Below are 15,155 nucleotides of genomic sequence, written 5' to 3'. Positions count from 1 at the left end.
GTCAGTTAGGAATTGTGTCACGCATCCTTAAGTATGTACAGTGATTTGATTTGAATAAGGGGTGTTTGTAGTTGCCCTAAACGAGTAAGGACTTATGTGGCCATCTACCTATTTTCATGTCTTTAACTACTATGATTAATAAATAATCTACAGATGCTCTCCAACTGATGCCTTCAAAACTTGACCCGCCCGTTGCTTCATAAGCAGTTACGCAATCGTACAGCCAGAATCGTCATGTTTTCTCTTTCGCTCAAACGCTTTTCATGATAAGACAAACACCAATATCGATCGCTCCTAATACACCAAGCCAAGCCAAACCCATAGTTCCAGAAACCCCAACAAGAAAACTGTGCAATTTTGCCAACTCTTCCACTAGCCAGCCGAGGGTGTAGCGCTACCGCTTGCCTGCCTCTGTTGCTGCTGTTGTACTTGATGTTGTTGGACCTGTGCCTGAACCTGGGCCTGGACCTGTTGCTGAGGCTGCTGTTGTTTCGCCTGCGCTTGCTGCTGCTGAGACTGTTGCTGTTGGGGCTGATGTTGAGCTTGGTGAGGCTGCTGATGTTGTTGTCCGGGGCTGCCCGCTGCTGCACTTGCTTGTTGCTGCTGTTGTTGTCGAAGTAGCGCGGCATATTGGTGAGGGCTAGTTGTGGCTGCAATACTGCCAGCAAGTCCGCCTTGACCAGCCGTGCCAGCAGCAGAGTTCATCGCAGAGCGTTGCGCCATCATGAGCCGTGTTAAGTGTTCTGTGGCTAGCTGACGGGCCTGCTCAGAGGTAAGGCTGGGGTTTTTAGCGCGAAATTGTGCCTCGAGCTGGTTCAGTTGAGCCAGGATAGCTGGTGGGAGTTGCGTTTGTGGTCGCGGGGCTATTGAGCCTGCAGGGCCAGATGGCATATGGAGGCCGTTTGGCTGTGGTGAGCTAAGATTGCCCTGGTTGAACTGAGCCATCATCGCCTGCGCGTTATTAAGGAAACTCTGTTGATTCATTGGATTGCCGCTGATGCCGTTGACACCATTTATTGCGTTCCGCATCTGGGCAGGAGGACTCTGCTGGGCGCCTGCTGCCCCTTGACCAGGGGTGCCAGGACCGCCTTGAGCATGCATCTGTGCAGCCCGTTGCTGTTCAGAGATACGTTGGGCACGCATCATTAAGCTAACATCAGGCGGGGGGTTTGGCATGGGCATACGGTTGTGTTGCCCCTGCATTGCCTGCAGTTGTGCTTGTTGCACACCAGTCATCTGGTTCGGGGGCACAAGCCCACCAGCCATGTGAGCTGGCACACCTCCCATACCAGCAGTAGCAGTTGATTGCATGGGCATTCGTGGACGAGCTTGTCCTGCAGCGGCTGCAGCGGCCGCCGCGAGTTGGTTAGGGACATTAACACGGCCAACACCGTTCATACCGTTGGCTGCCGCTGCTGCAGCGGCGGCGGCGGCAGCAGCTTGCGCTGAATTCTGACCGGCCTGCACGGCTCCAGGGGTACCAGCAGCCATTTGGGCAGCTTGACCTTGAACTCTGGCTTGCAAAACGGCCTGGGAGGATATCAGCTTTATGCTTCCGTTGGGCCGTGCGGCTGTGTTACTTACTCGTCTTTGAGCCTCTTGCCTTGACGCAAACTGCGCCATCTTTTCTGCCAGAGCTTGGTCTCTTTCGTAGCGTAGCCTGCTGTATTCTCCTGGTGTTTTCGTTGGGCGTTGTGATGCAGACTCGTTGGTCTTTTTGTTGGCAGCATTCTGCGATGCCGCGTGTTGCTGCTTCTGCGCTGTTGTCTCCCGTTTCTTTGCCAGCTTACGCATGGCATCAAGCATCGTGAGATGTTTCTGGTTACGTCGCCTCTCCACTCTGATGGGAATAGATTGAGGTCTTCGTCGCCCAGGAGTGACTGCTCCATTGGCCTGGTTGACCTGCTGTGCCATCGCCTGGTTCTGCATGTTAATAAAATTCTGGGCTTGATTAATGCGACCCATGTAAGCCTTGAAGTACTGTGTCTTTGACATGTCCGCTGGGAGTCCTTCCAGATTGATCCACCTCTCGAAGCATTCCCAAGGAGTGCGTCTCTCTGCACCAGAGTTGAAAATGGATCTAGGTGCAAGTATACTAGAAATGAGGGACCAGTTATAAGAATGCTCCCGGACAAGGCTCCGAAGTTCATCGTCCTCAGCAATGGTCCATTGTGAGGGGCTGCGACATTCGAAGAAACTTTGAGAGGGCATGGGGTACTCTGAAGGTGGTCGGAATTGATGGCCAACGTATAAGCGATCGCGAATATGCTTCATCTCAGGGTTAAATAAAGCAACCTCGTCGGTAACCGGTGGTAAGGGAAGACTGGGCGTGGAATCGTTGCTAACAAAACCAGCCTCGCCTTCATCGTCAGAATCTTCGTTTTGATAATTATACCGACTGCGCTTTCTTGGTGGGCCATCTGAAACCAACTTCATGTGACCCTCGACATACTTGCTCAAGGGCAGAGCTGGTCGTCGCCAATGAGCGTCGGGATCCCATTCGGGACCTGTAAGATCGAACTTAGGGACCTGAAGAGGTGCTCCGAACATAGGGAGCTCCTCCAAAAGCTGGTCTGCAGCGGCAGTTCGACGTAGACCGAAAACGACATCCTCGTCTTGAAGGTTGAATATGGCGGATGGAGCTATTGTCTCGGGGAAGTCTTCGGTAAGATCATCCAGATTGTCGATAGATTCGACATCTTCGCTAGCGACCAGATCAGGAGTAGAGTGGTTTGCACCCTCGACATCAACCATGTCGACATCGGTTGCAGGCTTAATACTGGAGGGGATAACAGCTTGAACTTGCAGCGCCTTCCGCTCCTCAGGGGTAGCTTCATGCCATTCTGCACAAGCATATGCGAGATTCTTGGCTACAGCTCTCTTCCATTTTCGTTCCTCTCGGAAATCTGTTCGCATCCATTTCATTTCTTGCAGCACGACATCCCAGTGAGATGGGGGGCGAGTAGGCTCAGGGCAGCGTTTGGGTTGCCGCAGGGACCATTTATCATGCTGCTGGAGATGGTAGACGCGCCGCAAAACCTTACATGCTTGGTGGTCCTGGATGGCGAGGTTGGCGTCCGGCGTCGTAACGGTCTTGTTGGCTGTGTATAGAACTTTCTCGATCGGTTGCATCCATGATGAACTACCAGCAAAGCCCTGAACAAAAAGAGGGGTGTAGTAGTCTTCGGTCGGAAGAATCGTGTCACGCTGACTGGGCACCATTGACCTTTCTTCACCCTTCTTGGACTGCTTACCGAAAACAACCGTCGAGGGCTGGCTGCGGGATCTCTGTCTTTGATGAGCGGAAATATGACGATGTCTCAGGGTCGGTGATTTAGGAGTAGAAGTTAGAGGAGTCAGCTGATTGTTTGAGCTCTTGTTGGTAGAAATATGTTCCAGCGTCGGGGTTTGGCGAGGGGTCACGCCAACAATTTCACTGACAGACTTTGGGCGCATCGCCCCAGACGAAACTCTAGTGACAGCACGCTCAACCTTCGGAGGCGAATCTTGACGAACAGACTCGACAGGTGCAATGGGCTCAGTTATATGCTGTGGAGCAGGTGCAGGCCGGCCATCGGCTGCATCTAACTTCTCGGGTGATATGGGCGCCCCGGTTTGACTTTCAGTACTTGCTTTAGGTTCAGGCGCATCCACGTCCATCTGTTCAGGGGGTTCCTCTTGACTGTCCGGAATTTCCTTATTAGCCGAAGCTTCTGCAGGTGTACCAGTCGCTGAGGCGGGTTTCGCATCAGTATCAAGTACTTGCTGAACATGCTTCTCCTCGGCCCCTCCACTAACTGTGGGCGCAGCCTTGACAACTCTATCATCAATACCCGACATATTAACATCCTCAGACACTGGTGCTGATATGGCAGCGTCTGCTTCATGGCTAGTGCTCGCTGAGGTCCGTGCTGTCTCTATCTCTGCTGCAACGCTCGATCGGATAGATTCTTGGAGGAGCTGGGCTTCGGCAGATTCTGGGGGTGCTTCCAATACACGGTCTTCCAGGTCTTTGGTTGAAGCTCGAACATCATCACTTTCCTGACTCTGATGATGTTTATCTGTGCCTCTCTCATAGACGCCATCGTCGGTCTTTTCCTGTTCTGCTGGCTCGACATACTGTGGCCCCTCATGTTCCGGACTTGTATCTGTGGAAGCATCGTCATGCACCGCGGGAGTAGTCGCACTTTGTGCTGTTGAACCAGGCGAAGATAATGCATCGGCGGGACGAGTAACATCGGCAGACGGCTTGACTGTTGAAGAAACGCCTGTAGTCACAGCAGAATCCACGACCCCCTGACCAGGCTTCGCTGACAAGGACGTTCCAGCTTCAATATGCTCGCCCTTCGTTCCTGATTCAAAGGTGACTTGAGGTTGGCGCGGTACGGATGCGCCTTCGTTCGAATCGGCAGGGTTCTCTCCGTTCGTGATTGGATTCGTATTGGCGTCAGTAGGGGTAGGAACATCCTGAGAGGCTGTCGGTATCGGCTTTACAATCGCATCGGTAGGTGGGAGCACAGCTTGTGCATTTGTGGCAGATGGGAGAACGGTGTTGGCGGTCGTAGCTGGCTCTGTTGAAACCTCGGGGGTTGAAGGCCTTGTTGAAGCAGCAGCATCATCGGCTTTTGTAGGTAAAGGTGCCCTGTTGGATTGTTGTTCGTCCTGCGCATCCGTTATATGCGATTCGTTTGCTTCCTCCGACGTTTGCTTCGGTGCAGATTCATTGGCAATGAATATCGACTTTGCGAGAGATTTCTTGAACACTTCTAGCGAAAAGTTTGGCCTCGTTGGGATGCTGGCTTCATTCAGCGTCTTGCTTCTATGGTGATATTAGCATGTTACAGGCATTGACAGCACAATGCACGCGCAAATTGATTCTAAAAAGCGCGTGTTCAATTTACAGAACGTACTGGATAATATCATTGGCTTGCAAAAATTGCCATTCAGCTGGTGTTGTGGTCGGCGCGTCGGGGTTGGTTAAGACTGGGTGCGGCAGACCCTCGGACTGTGTCGCAACAGCGAACAGTTCGCGAAGCTTTCGCTTCCGCGACGTCACGATTGAACTGAGGCAAGTTAGCACGCCGAAAAACACATCGCCATGATCGGAAAAATCAGCTCTTTCATTTGAGCCTATACTGACCTGCACTCATTGCGCTTTGATTGAAGCAGCCTTGATAGATCGGCAGCTCCGACCTCAGTCATAGCATCGACGGCCGCGACATCCGTTTTGGGTTGAAACGGACGTTGCAAAAAATGATTTCAAGTCGCCTGAGATGAATGCACGAGTTTTTGACGATGAAAAAGGTGGTTGTAGATTGATTTTGGGGTGTCGATGTTGAGGGCGATGTCGCTTGAGGGCGTCAAATTTTCTGTCTCTGGGGAGACGATACCGTGGTGTTTGGTGGTTTGCAGCTCAAAGCACTGAATGCAGTGGAGTTTAGTTGAAGCGCGGGCACATGGGGGACATTGAACGCTGGGGAAGGTATCGGAAGAGACTAGAGAGTGCGGGACTGGCGGTGGATTAGGGGGGGCAATCAACCAGGCTTGCAGCAAATAGTGGGTGTAGCGCGAGTGGCGGGCAGGAGAAGTGAGGATCAAGGTTTGGGATAAGGCCAAGGTTTGTGGAAAACGAGATTCAAATTTCTGGATCAGCATCTATTTTTTGCACTGTGCTAAAATTGTCCAACCGTAGTGCCAAGTGCGCGAGAGGACCATAGAAAGGGGTAGAAGCTTTGAGGACAGCACGGTATATGGCTGCACGTCAGGCACCGTGTCCAATACGCTCATATTTGCGTTTGGAACAGTCATTTAAATCCCCACCGCGTACATTAGACTACTGTATGTATCCTTTCTCGGGCTGCAACCTGTAAAAAAAGCAAATGGATGTGTACATGTTAGTGAAATGGATGTTGGGCATACTGCGTATAGTAATTATTATCTTTCAATCCTCTTCTACCTTGTCATCCATAGGACTGAATATCATATTCTCTCTTACCTGATTCAAGCTTTCATCTAGGACTATCAATAACAAACAGTGCGCCACTACCTTCGTACAGAGGGAATCAGCTGCTAGTGCAGTCTACAAGAACTTATGGTTTCCGTTAAGCATCCAGGTAAGTATGTCCCGAAGTGCCCGTTATAGTTATGTATACAGAAACTTCATTTCGAGATATTTCGCATAAAACAATTCCTTCAATTCTCAAGAAGCAGATTCTTATTTCTTCGAAAGTATTGATCTTTTGGCGTTCTACTAAACAATGAGCCTCACTTTAATTGTGCATTGACCGCTCGATCGGGTTCTCAACAAGGTACTTCCGTCACAGTTCAGCCACTCTCCAAACAGAATCGGTGTAGCCACAATATGTGCGCCACAGAAGACTCTCGGCCGCCTGCTTCTGACGTCTTTCAAATTTGGTGGTTCTACACGATTTTGTTCTCAAGTGACATAAAAGAACTGCTCAGCAGCACACTTCTTCTTCCTTCAGCACACGTCTTTCAAAATTAAATACATCTCCTCTGTCGCGATATTCGCTGCATGGGATTTTATCAACAAAACGACTAGCCAAAAATGTCAGAACAAAACAAGCCAGCAGCGCCGCGGATAGCAATCAAATTCGGTACTCCTTCGAATAGCAATGATTCAAAAAAGCTTGCAAAAACAAACCCGCCCTCGGCGCTAGGGAAGAGACCGCGACCACACGCTCTAGGAGGAGAATCTGATTCCGAAGACGACCAAGATGACCACCGTGGACGACACGAAAAGATCACAGGATTCGGTGCGGAGGGCGCAGAAACAGAGCGCAAAGCGAAGGACCCAAGGACAGAGAAAAAAGACTACGTGATTGCTCGGCAAACCAATCGCGACTGGAGATCAGAGGCCAAAGCACAGAGAAAGGGAAAGAATCTACTTCCTGAGGAGGCCAGGGCTCAGCAAGCCGGAACAACAGTCGAAACAGAGCCCGCAGATCAGGATAAGGGTCTAAAATGGGGTTTAACAATCAAGGAGAAGACTGAGGACGATAGAAAGGTCCTCGCCAATGAAAAGGCCCCCAACCATGACGATAACGATCAGAAGCCACCTCCCAAACGATCGGCAGACGATGAAGCTATAGATGCGCTACTAGGGAAGAAGGAGGAAGAGGATAAGGTTATCCATCCAACCGAAGAGGACGCCTACCGCCGCGACATCCAAGAAGCGGGTGAAGCATCTACTCTCGACGACTACGAATCCATGCCTGTGGAAGAGTTTGGCGCAGCTCTCCTACGAGGCATGGGTTGGGATGGCAAGTCTCTTGGCAAAGTAAAAGAAGTCAAACGACGTCCTAAGGGGCTCGGTCTTGGTGCCAAGCAGCTCAAAGGGGAGGAGGACCTGGGCGGATGGAATCAGAACGGGCAAAAGAACAGGCCGCCACGCCTAGCCGACTACCGCCGAGAGGAGATTAAACGAAAGGATAGCCGTCGAAATGAGGACAGTTACAAACGGGAGCGCGAGCGCGAGCGAGAAAGAGAAAGGGATCGAGACAGCAGGCATGGACACCGTGACCGCGACCGTGATCGAGACCGCGAAAGAAACAGAGACGACCGACACCGAAGTCATCGAGACTATGATCGGCGACGTTGAGGCAATGAAACCAGCATTGCAGTATTAATACACTATCGGTTTATGGGAACGGCGCAATCGTATTTCCATGGTAAGGGGCAACTTGGGCTTCGGTAAACGTCCATTGCAACACATCATGTTACCTAGACTAGACATTCACAGGACACAAGTTTCAAGCCGCTAACGTGCAGAGGGGATATTGATTTGAGTATTAACTATGCATTTTTAATTAAAAGACTACAATTACAGCCTAGGCCGCATGATCGGGGTATACGTATACTATATTCCTTCAACCCAACGCCGTGCACTCCTTCATGAGCAAATGATTCTACCTTGCTGGCACGGTCAATCTATCCGTTCCAAAAGGGGCTTTTCCTCCAGCTCCACCTTCGGCCATGTTGCCATCGGCATCAGCCAGCGATGCGAGGCGTTTCTTCTCACCGTATCTCTTTGTCAAATTCAACGATCTTCGAATCGACATGCTTCGATCCCGGCCAGACTTTCCTTCACCACGGCCACGATCTCGATCAGGATCCACCACATCTTCAAGATCCTTCCCTTGCTTGAGCGCTTCCAACGACTTTTGGGCGGCGTCCACGTCTTCGAATACGACCTCGGTATCAATAAGGACCCGATCGATCTGCCCTGCGATACCACGCTGCTTCTCCAACTCCTGGAGTTTCTCTCTCAACTCCTTCATGACATCCCATCCGTCCATTACTTCCTTCTCTAGTTGTTTCTGGCGATCTTCTGGGAGTGTCTTGTACTCTCTCTGTCCTTGAGCCATGCGAGCCCGGCGGATGTACTTCTGGGGCGTCTTGGATCGTTCGGCCTGCTTCACAACGCCCTTCAGCGTGTAACCGACCGGACCAACAATAGCAGACAAATTCTTGAGTACGAGCCCTGTCAAGCCCATACCTGTGCCCTTGACAAACCCAATTGGTCCATTTTCTTTTGCTCCGCGGTATGGAAGACGAACAACTCCTGTGAAACCATCATAGACACCATAGGCAAACTCGTGCCCGGCTGCTCGAAGTCCAGAATGAAAGCCAGTTACTCGAATGGGTCGTCGTACCGTATTGTCGCCATATAGTCGAGGAGCATTGTGAAATCCCTGTGCCAGAGCCATCGAGAGGTCCACGGGCGCCTTGGCGATAGCTGTAGCTGTCCTTTCAACACCACTCGCCATATCGCCAACGTACTGTCCGCTTGCATCCTCAGCTGTCGTCTCGGTGTGCAGCGAAGCACCATCTGCTGAAGTTTCAGGATCTGCTGTATCGTTTTGAGGTGCTTCACGGTCGGTCTTCTTAGTTTTCTTTGACCGTTTTACGCTCTTCCTTTTCCTGATCGACTTTGTCCTTTTTGCCCAATGATAAGGAACGCTAGCAACGCCATGAAATGCTTCACCAACTGTGCCAGCAATGGAACCAGCAATTCCAGTGACAGGCTCTCCGGGGCCTTCGAAATCATTCCATTCTTTATGCCTGAGGAGTCTCAAGCGCTTCCAGGTCAGCTGCCCATTATCAACAAGCATGTCAGCAGCCAAGGCACCCAATTTGATATTGGTTCCTTTAACTTCCCAGACAGCTGTGCGGTCTTTGAGGATGGAGCATCGCAGAATACTAGGAGGTGTGAGATTTAACTGTCGGTGGAACTCCTTGACGGCATTTTCAGCACCATCACCTTCTTCTGCAATACGCTTCGCGATTTTTTCTGCGGCTTCTCTTGCCTTGTCTGTGAGACAATACTCGATGCCTTCTGCGAGTTTCTCTGCGTTTAAATGTTTGTAGGGGATTGGTTCAGGGCCGACGTCTGCGCTGCTCACCATCTTGCCCCAGAAATTCTGGTCACCGAAGAAGGGAACGATCATTGTTGGCTTGCCACACTTCAGTGCAATGGCGGTTGTACCCGCGCCTCCGTGAATTACGCAAGCTTTCACCCTTGGGAAAAGCCAGTCATGAGGAGTGTTGTCGAGCATGAAGATATTGTCCGGGACGTCATCACCTCCAAGTCCACCCCAGCCCTTCGACACCAAGGCACGAACCCCTGCCATCTCAACGGCCTTGAAGATCATTTCGGTGAATTTGTCAGCATCGTCGACGACAATAGAGCCAAATCCAATGTAAATAGGAGTGTCTCCAGCCGCTATGAAATCCTCCAATTCCTTTGGTGGCTCAAAGGTCGAAGCCAAGTCAAGGAACACGAAACCAGCCACGTCAATCTCACTGCCCCAGTCCTGTGGCTTAGGTACAAGACCCGGTGACCACAGATACGTGAAAGGCACATGCAGACGATAGGTCGCACCTGGTGCCCAGAGAGTTGATACCGGGTCTAGGGCCAATGTCTTGACACGGAATTCGTTAACCAGATCTCCTAAGCCTTGCCATACCATCATCTCAACCAAGGGGTAAGAGATGAAATTGGTGTATCCTGGATCTACGTTGGAGTTCTTGATGCTCGCCAAGGGATGCGGAAACGCTTGTGTTGGTGTATAGGGAAAGGTAAACATCAAGTGAACAGGGATTCCGAGCGCTTCGGCGCAGTGAATATGTGCAAAACTTGGCGGGTTGGCGATGATGACGTCCGCCACAAAAGGATCCTTTTCACCCATCATCTTTAGGTTCTGACGGTCCGACTCATCGTCTGTGGCATTGATGCAAGCACGCCAGAACCCATCAAACATGGTGGCCATGGCAGCTCGTCGTCGACCAATATCTCCAGCCTTGAATGTCTCAAGAGTTGGTATCAACCCAGGATTCTTAACCATGAAGGCCATAAGTTCGGAAGGGTCACCTCCAACAGAAAAGAACTCGAGTCCCGAATCCTTTTCCACAAAGTCACGAAACGCCGGGTGTGTAGCGATGCGTACACGGTGTCCGTATTCCTCCTTGAGAACTTTACCGATTTTTAGGAATGGCTGGGCATCTCCTCGCGAACCAATAACCATGATGACAATGTTTAGATGTGTCTGGGGTCTTGGGTCCGCCACGGCCGTCGCCGAAGATGGTCGACGTGGGCTCTCAGGAATTGTCAAGTTTGATGGTTTTTCGGCTTGTTCTACCCTTGGGGGTGACACCTTGTTGACCGCTGTACCCAGAGCTTTGCTCAGGTATCCTGTGCCTGCGGTCTCATTGACAGTGATTCGCAAGCGGCCATCCTTCTTGACCTTTCCAGATGTTTGGTAGTTCTGGTTGCCTACGCTGAAGTGACCATATTTGCCATCACCAAGGTCTTTATGTGATGCCTTGTCTTTCTTCCGGTCTCCATCACTTGGGGGTTCTCGCTGGTCGGTCGGTCGATGCTCCTCATCGGACGATGATGATGAACTTCTTCTGGAGTTGAGTGCTGTGTTTTCCTGCCCTTGCCAGATCGCTTTATTCAGATATGATGTACCAGCCCTGGCCGGACCGGGTCGAAAGTATGAATGGTGACGGTGATGATCGCGCCTGGGTTGTTCGGTTTGCCATGTCTTGGTCGGCTTGGGTCGGTCCTTAGGAGCTGATGACTTTTTTGATAATACCTGCCCAGGCGCTTCTGGTACGGGTAGAGGTTGTGAATGAACTCGTGTTTGTCGATGGTCTTCGCTTGGGGGGGGGTTAGGGGTAACAACCTCTTGGTGACTTCTCGGCGATAATGGACTCTCGGGTGACAGTATCGGGCGTGGAACTGGGGCAGGAAAAGCAAGGTCTCCATGATCGTCTGTGATTACTGTTGTGGGTTGCTGTTCATTTTCATCACTGTTATACTTCTGCGATACTTCGAGCTTGAGGTTGTTGTTGTCTTCTGTTTGAGAATCCATGGCAGCAATACTGCGACTCCTCTGTGGGAGCGTGAAGGTTTGTTGTCTTTCTCTCAGGTGCTTTACGGACAGAGGAACTCCAGGAAAGTATGCAGATGACTCTGTTTATAGTGATGGGATATCGTAGTTGTCGTGTCACTGTCGCGTACGCCACTTGATCAGTCGCACCTTGGCAATATGTCTGCTTGACGAATGTTGCTAGAGTCGCGTATATTATACCATGCTTCAGTGTACAAGTGTGTAAAGAAAAGAGAAAGGGGCCGTGGTCAGGTCCGAGGCCATGACAGGTTACTCCTTTCTAGTATTGACAAACAAAATTGGGCAGGCGTCACAAGGCCATTACTCAGGTCTCGGGAATGTTCTTTCCTAATTTCTGGTTCAAAGATACAATGATGTCACTTGCCGTCAGTTCCACTGCGGACCCCTTGGCGCTCGGCCTTCTAGCTTCTTTGGCGCCGCAAGGCTAAATTAATGGGCCTCTGTAGGTCTCATTCAGTGCAAGGAACAGCCCGGCGAGAATCGTCGATGATGGGCCAAACTCGTACCCAGGCAACTCGGGATGGTGCCGGTTTCAAAGGGGCTTTAGCCATGCATTCATTCGTTGTCAACAACAAGCCATAGTTTCTGATTGCTTCACCATAAAGAGATTTGTCACCTCATGACTGCTTCTTCCATCAGTATCAAAGGCATAGTCGCCTGTGATGTTGAACGATATAAACATACGTTTATTCATTGCATATCATGACGTAGTTGTTGTCCTTTAAAGTCAATGCGTTGGCGTAAAATGATAAACTATCATGACTTACGACATGTGTACGGCGATTGCTCTGAGCTACCGATTGACTGCCGTCATACAACTAATACGACTTACACAACTACTGCTAGTTATCGCTTGGCTTGACCTCTCTCGTCGGCGGACTGTTGCGTTGTCTTGGCAAAGAGTTGACAGAAAAGTTATCTACTTTAGTTGCTTAGTCTACATGCAATAAGTGAAAGTGACATGGGGATGTAGGCTAAAATGATCTGCTAATTTCGTCTCTTGCTCTCACTGGCTAGAGTTCGTGAATTGCCCTTGACTGCGGACTCATTGCTCCGGGCATGAAAGTACTATCCACCCTGTACCAGTATCCAAAAACGGCTCTTGTTTATGTGTTACTGACCAATACATTCTGTAGTATTTCAGTATCTCATAATATGACCATTCAAAAATGTGCCTTATTTTATTTTATTTTGTCATTATTAGAGATATATGTCTGTTGTTGCAAAATCTCTAACGCATGCTCTTTCAAGTCACAAACCCTACTATAATAGGTAGCATGGAGAGTGCAAGAATGAAATAAAACAATTGCAGCAATGAGATCAAGACCCTGTATGTAAATATTTTCTTCAAATCTTTAACTTTCATAATCATGAAAATAAAATAATATCATATAATATCATTCATATACAACTGCCAGTTCAACTGCAACACTCTTGTAGTTCTTCTTTACAACTCTAGTGCAGCGGAACGCGCTCAAGGGTATCCGTCAAAATGCCCAGCTGCATCAACACCTCGTCCTGACCTTGTCCATCAATCTCTTTCTTGTCCAGTGCCTCCGTCAATCGCTTGGCAGCAGCAAGCAGAGGGTTCGCATATCGATGCTCTACCGCTGCGGCCATACCTGCAGGAGCCAAGCTTTTATAATCCTGACCACCAAACAAAAACAGAGCAAAGTTTGCGACTTGAAGATGGAAGGGTGCGTTCTGTACCCAGAACTCCAATAGCGCCTCCAAGTCTGTCTCAGCAAGGTATTCGAGATCCGGAAACAGTGTGTACTGAAGCTGGTCTAAGCAGTCAGAATCGGCAAACCGCCCCTTCGAGCCAGCCTTATGGGCGGCGATGGTTTCCTCTCGTAGCCATGTCACTGCACAGGCTTGCAGAGACGAAAACATGCAGTTTTCCAGCAAGTCTTCCAGAATGTTTAATCTATCCCCCTCGTCAGGGTCTTCATGAAGTATATGACCTGCAAAAACAGTAGCCGCATTCCGCACTCGCAAAGACGGATGGAATACAGATATGAGAGTTAGCAGATGATGATATGACATAAATGTTGCTTCCTTGTCGTCAGCCGCATTAGGTCCAACTATTCGCTTCTGGTCATGAAGCCAAAGTGCAATAACAACTAATGCCTCTACGGTGCCGGGGTTGCCCTCGATCTGAGTCTGTGGTTCATCACCGAGGAACCTCTTCAACAGGTTGTGATGCTCAGGAAAAATATTGGCATTGGGCTGTTCGTAATTGGCGTCAAAAATGTCTGATGCGAACATGCGATAAGCAGTCAGGCAAAGAAAGCCACCAGTCGATAGTTTAATAGCTTCGGGATTGTTGGGATCGGGTTCGATAGACAATGGATTCGTAGCGAATGGTGACCTCAAAATCTTCTTGACCTCGTCAGAGGGCAATTCCGCCAGGCCCAAGTCGCGGGCAACAGCCTGAATAAATTAGTACAGAATTTCACCGTGATATATTAACCACTTACAACTAATTGTCCAACCAAGGCGTCCCTGGTTTGAAGCTCGTCTACTTGCTTAAATGCCTGCAGCATGGTTGGCTTCCTCGGTAGAATCCTCTCAGGGTTCAGATATTCCAGATGCCTTGCTGCCCATTCCAAGTTGTTTGAGTTGACGTAGGCTTCGAGAATGCTTGTTATAAATGACTGCAAGAGTCGTGATACCAGCTCAGACTCGCCCTCGCCTGCTTGCCCTGCATGCGCTTCGGGATCGGGAGCACTCTTGGACATGTCACTCCCCTGAAACGCCGTTTCTAACCTGGCGCTAGACTGGCGTGTAGGCAGCGGTGGCCGTTTTCTCCCAGAAAGAGATCGAGCGAGATCAATGACCGCTGCCGTTGTCTCGGCACCTTGAGGGTTGTAAGCTCGGTAAACCGTTTGTAGTGTGGTATGAAGGTATCGTGATGGCGCCTTGACTTGCAGTCTTGGATGGAGGATGCCCAGCATACCAACCAGAGTAATGAACTTTGCGCTTGCTGAGGCATCACCAGCCTCGGATAATTCCGCATTGGAGTCGAGAACTTCGACAACCTTGAGGATAACTTCGCGAGGGTTTCCTAGGCGGGCAATGGTCTCGAGACAGCCCTCACTGCCGGGGATAGTGATTAGCATCTCCACAAGATCCCACCCAATTTCGCTCGTAAGCGCAGCATCTTCGAGGATTTCCTTGAGAGTTGGGAGAACTTCCGGGGAGAGGTTCGTTTCGACGACGGTGAGGTACGTAAATGTGTCTGTCGCAGGAGGACGAGCCTCCTTGAGTCTCTGGATGGCTTCTTCGGTAGACACCATGGCTTCAGATGTACAGTTTCTGTGCCGTCTTGATTCCCTTCCCGGCTCTGTGTATAACCCGTTATCCGTCTCTCGCAACTACCTGGATCAAAACGGTCCAGGATCTTCACGGTTTATCGGTAGCTGAAGAGGGGTCGATCGTTCGGCTCGTGACAGGTCTTAGCGTAGGTTTAGCGAGAAGAAGCGAATGTTAATCAAGCGCAAAAGAGAAAGCGATAAGAGGTAACGAAGGAGAATGTAGCTAAATCGAGGGTTATAAACCCCTGATCGGCAAATGCTTTTGTGGTCTCTGGTAGATGAGATGAACGAGCATGTAACAGCATGAAGAAAACGTGCCGATGAGGGATGACGAGGAGCTTTTAGTGGAGACCTTAGTTCTTAGCGTTGGACAGTTTCGTCATCACGCCTACACTATGAG

The 15,155-nt window shown here is 50.1% G+C and overlaps 4 protein-coding genes across 4 annotated transcripts; 1 reads left to right on the top strand and 3 right to left on the bottom strand.

Moving 5' to 3' along the window:
- Positions 1-21: 21 nt before the first annotated feature.
- Positions 22-3,920, bottom strand: EDB82DRAFT_299676 (uncharacterized protein). Its single transcript, XM_065607428.1, has one exon. It carries the CDS (start codon positions 3,838-3,840, stop codon positions 373-375), a length of 3,468 nt encoding a protein of 1,155 aa, XP_065463254.1. The 5' UTR covers positions 3,841-3,920; the 3' UTR covers positions 22-372.
- Positions 3,921-6,418: 2,498 nt separating this feature from the next.
- Positions 6,419-7,774, top strand: EDB82DRAFT_299658 (DExH-box splicing factor binding site-domain-containing protein). Its single transcript, XM_025737484.2, has one exon. The coding sequence runs from the start codon at positions 6,569-6,571 to the stop codon at positions 7,619-7,621; it is 1,053 nt and encodes a 350-aa protein (XP_025592341.1). The 5' UTR covers positions 6,419-6,568; the 3' UTR covers positions 7,622-7,774.
- Positions 7,775-11,495, bottom strand: EDB82DRAFT_299657 (uncharacterized protein). The gene has a single exon (XM_025737483.2). It carries the CDS (start codon positions 11,397-11,399, stop codon positions 7,929-7,931), a length of 3,471 nt encoding a protein of 1,156 aa, XP_025592340.1. The 5' UTR covers positions 11,400-11,495; the 3' UTR covers positions 7,775-7,928.
- Positions 11,496-12,489: 994 nt separating this feature from the next.
- EDB82DRAFT_512712 (YAP-binding/ALF4/Glomulin) lies at positions 12,490-15,073 on the bottom strand. Its single transcript, XM_025737482.2, has 2 exons — positions 13,919-15,073; positions 12,490-13,871 (listed from the first exon to the last, which is right to left on the bottom strand). Exons 1-2 carry the CDS (start codon positions 14,735-14,737, stop codon positions 12,894-12,896), a joined length of 1,797 nt encoding a protein of 598 aa, XP_025592339.1. The 5' UTR covers positions 14,738-15,073; the 3' UTR covers positions 12,490-12,893.
- Between the last annotated feature and the right edge of the window lie 82 nt (positions 15,074-15,155).

Source organism: Fusarium venenatum, assembly GCF_020744135.1.
Source record: "Fusarium venenatum strain MPI-CAGE-CH-0201 chromosome Unknown EDB82scaffold_4, whole genome shotgun sequence".
Taxonomy (NCBI): Eukaryota; Fungi; Ascomycota; class Sordariomycetes; order Hypocreales; family Nectriaceae; genus Fusarium; species Fusarium venenatum.
The sequence above is the reverse complement of the archived record's forward strand: the minus strand, read 5'-3'. Positions and strand labels throughout refer to the sequence as shown.

Bases quoted from the DNA above. Each gene is read 5' to 3' on its own strand.
- EDB82DRAFT_299676 (XM_065607428.1), bottom strand. From the start codon at position 3,840: ATGTCGGGTATTGATGATAGAGTTGTCAAGGCTGCGCCCACAGTTAGT.
- EDB82DRAFT_299658 (XM_025737484.2), top strand. From the start codon at position 6,569: ATGTCAGAACAAAACAAGCCAGCAGCGCCGCGGATAGCAATCAAATTC.
- EDB82DRAFT_512712 (XM_025737482.2), bottom strand. From the start codon at position 14,737: ATGGTGTCTACCGAAGAAGCCATCCAGAGACTCAAGGAGGCTCGTCCT. The intron at 13,872-13,918 runs GTAAGTGGTTAA...TAATTTATTCAG, and splicing joins CCTTGGTTGGACAATTAGTT to GCTGTTGCCCGCGACTTGGG.
- EDB82DRAFT_299657 (XM_025737483.2), bottom strand. From the start codon at position 11,399: ATGGATTCTCAAACAGAAGACAACAACAACCTCAAGCTCGAAGTATCG.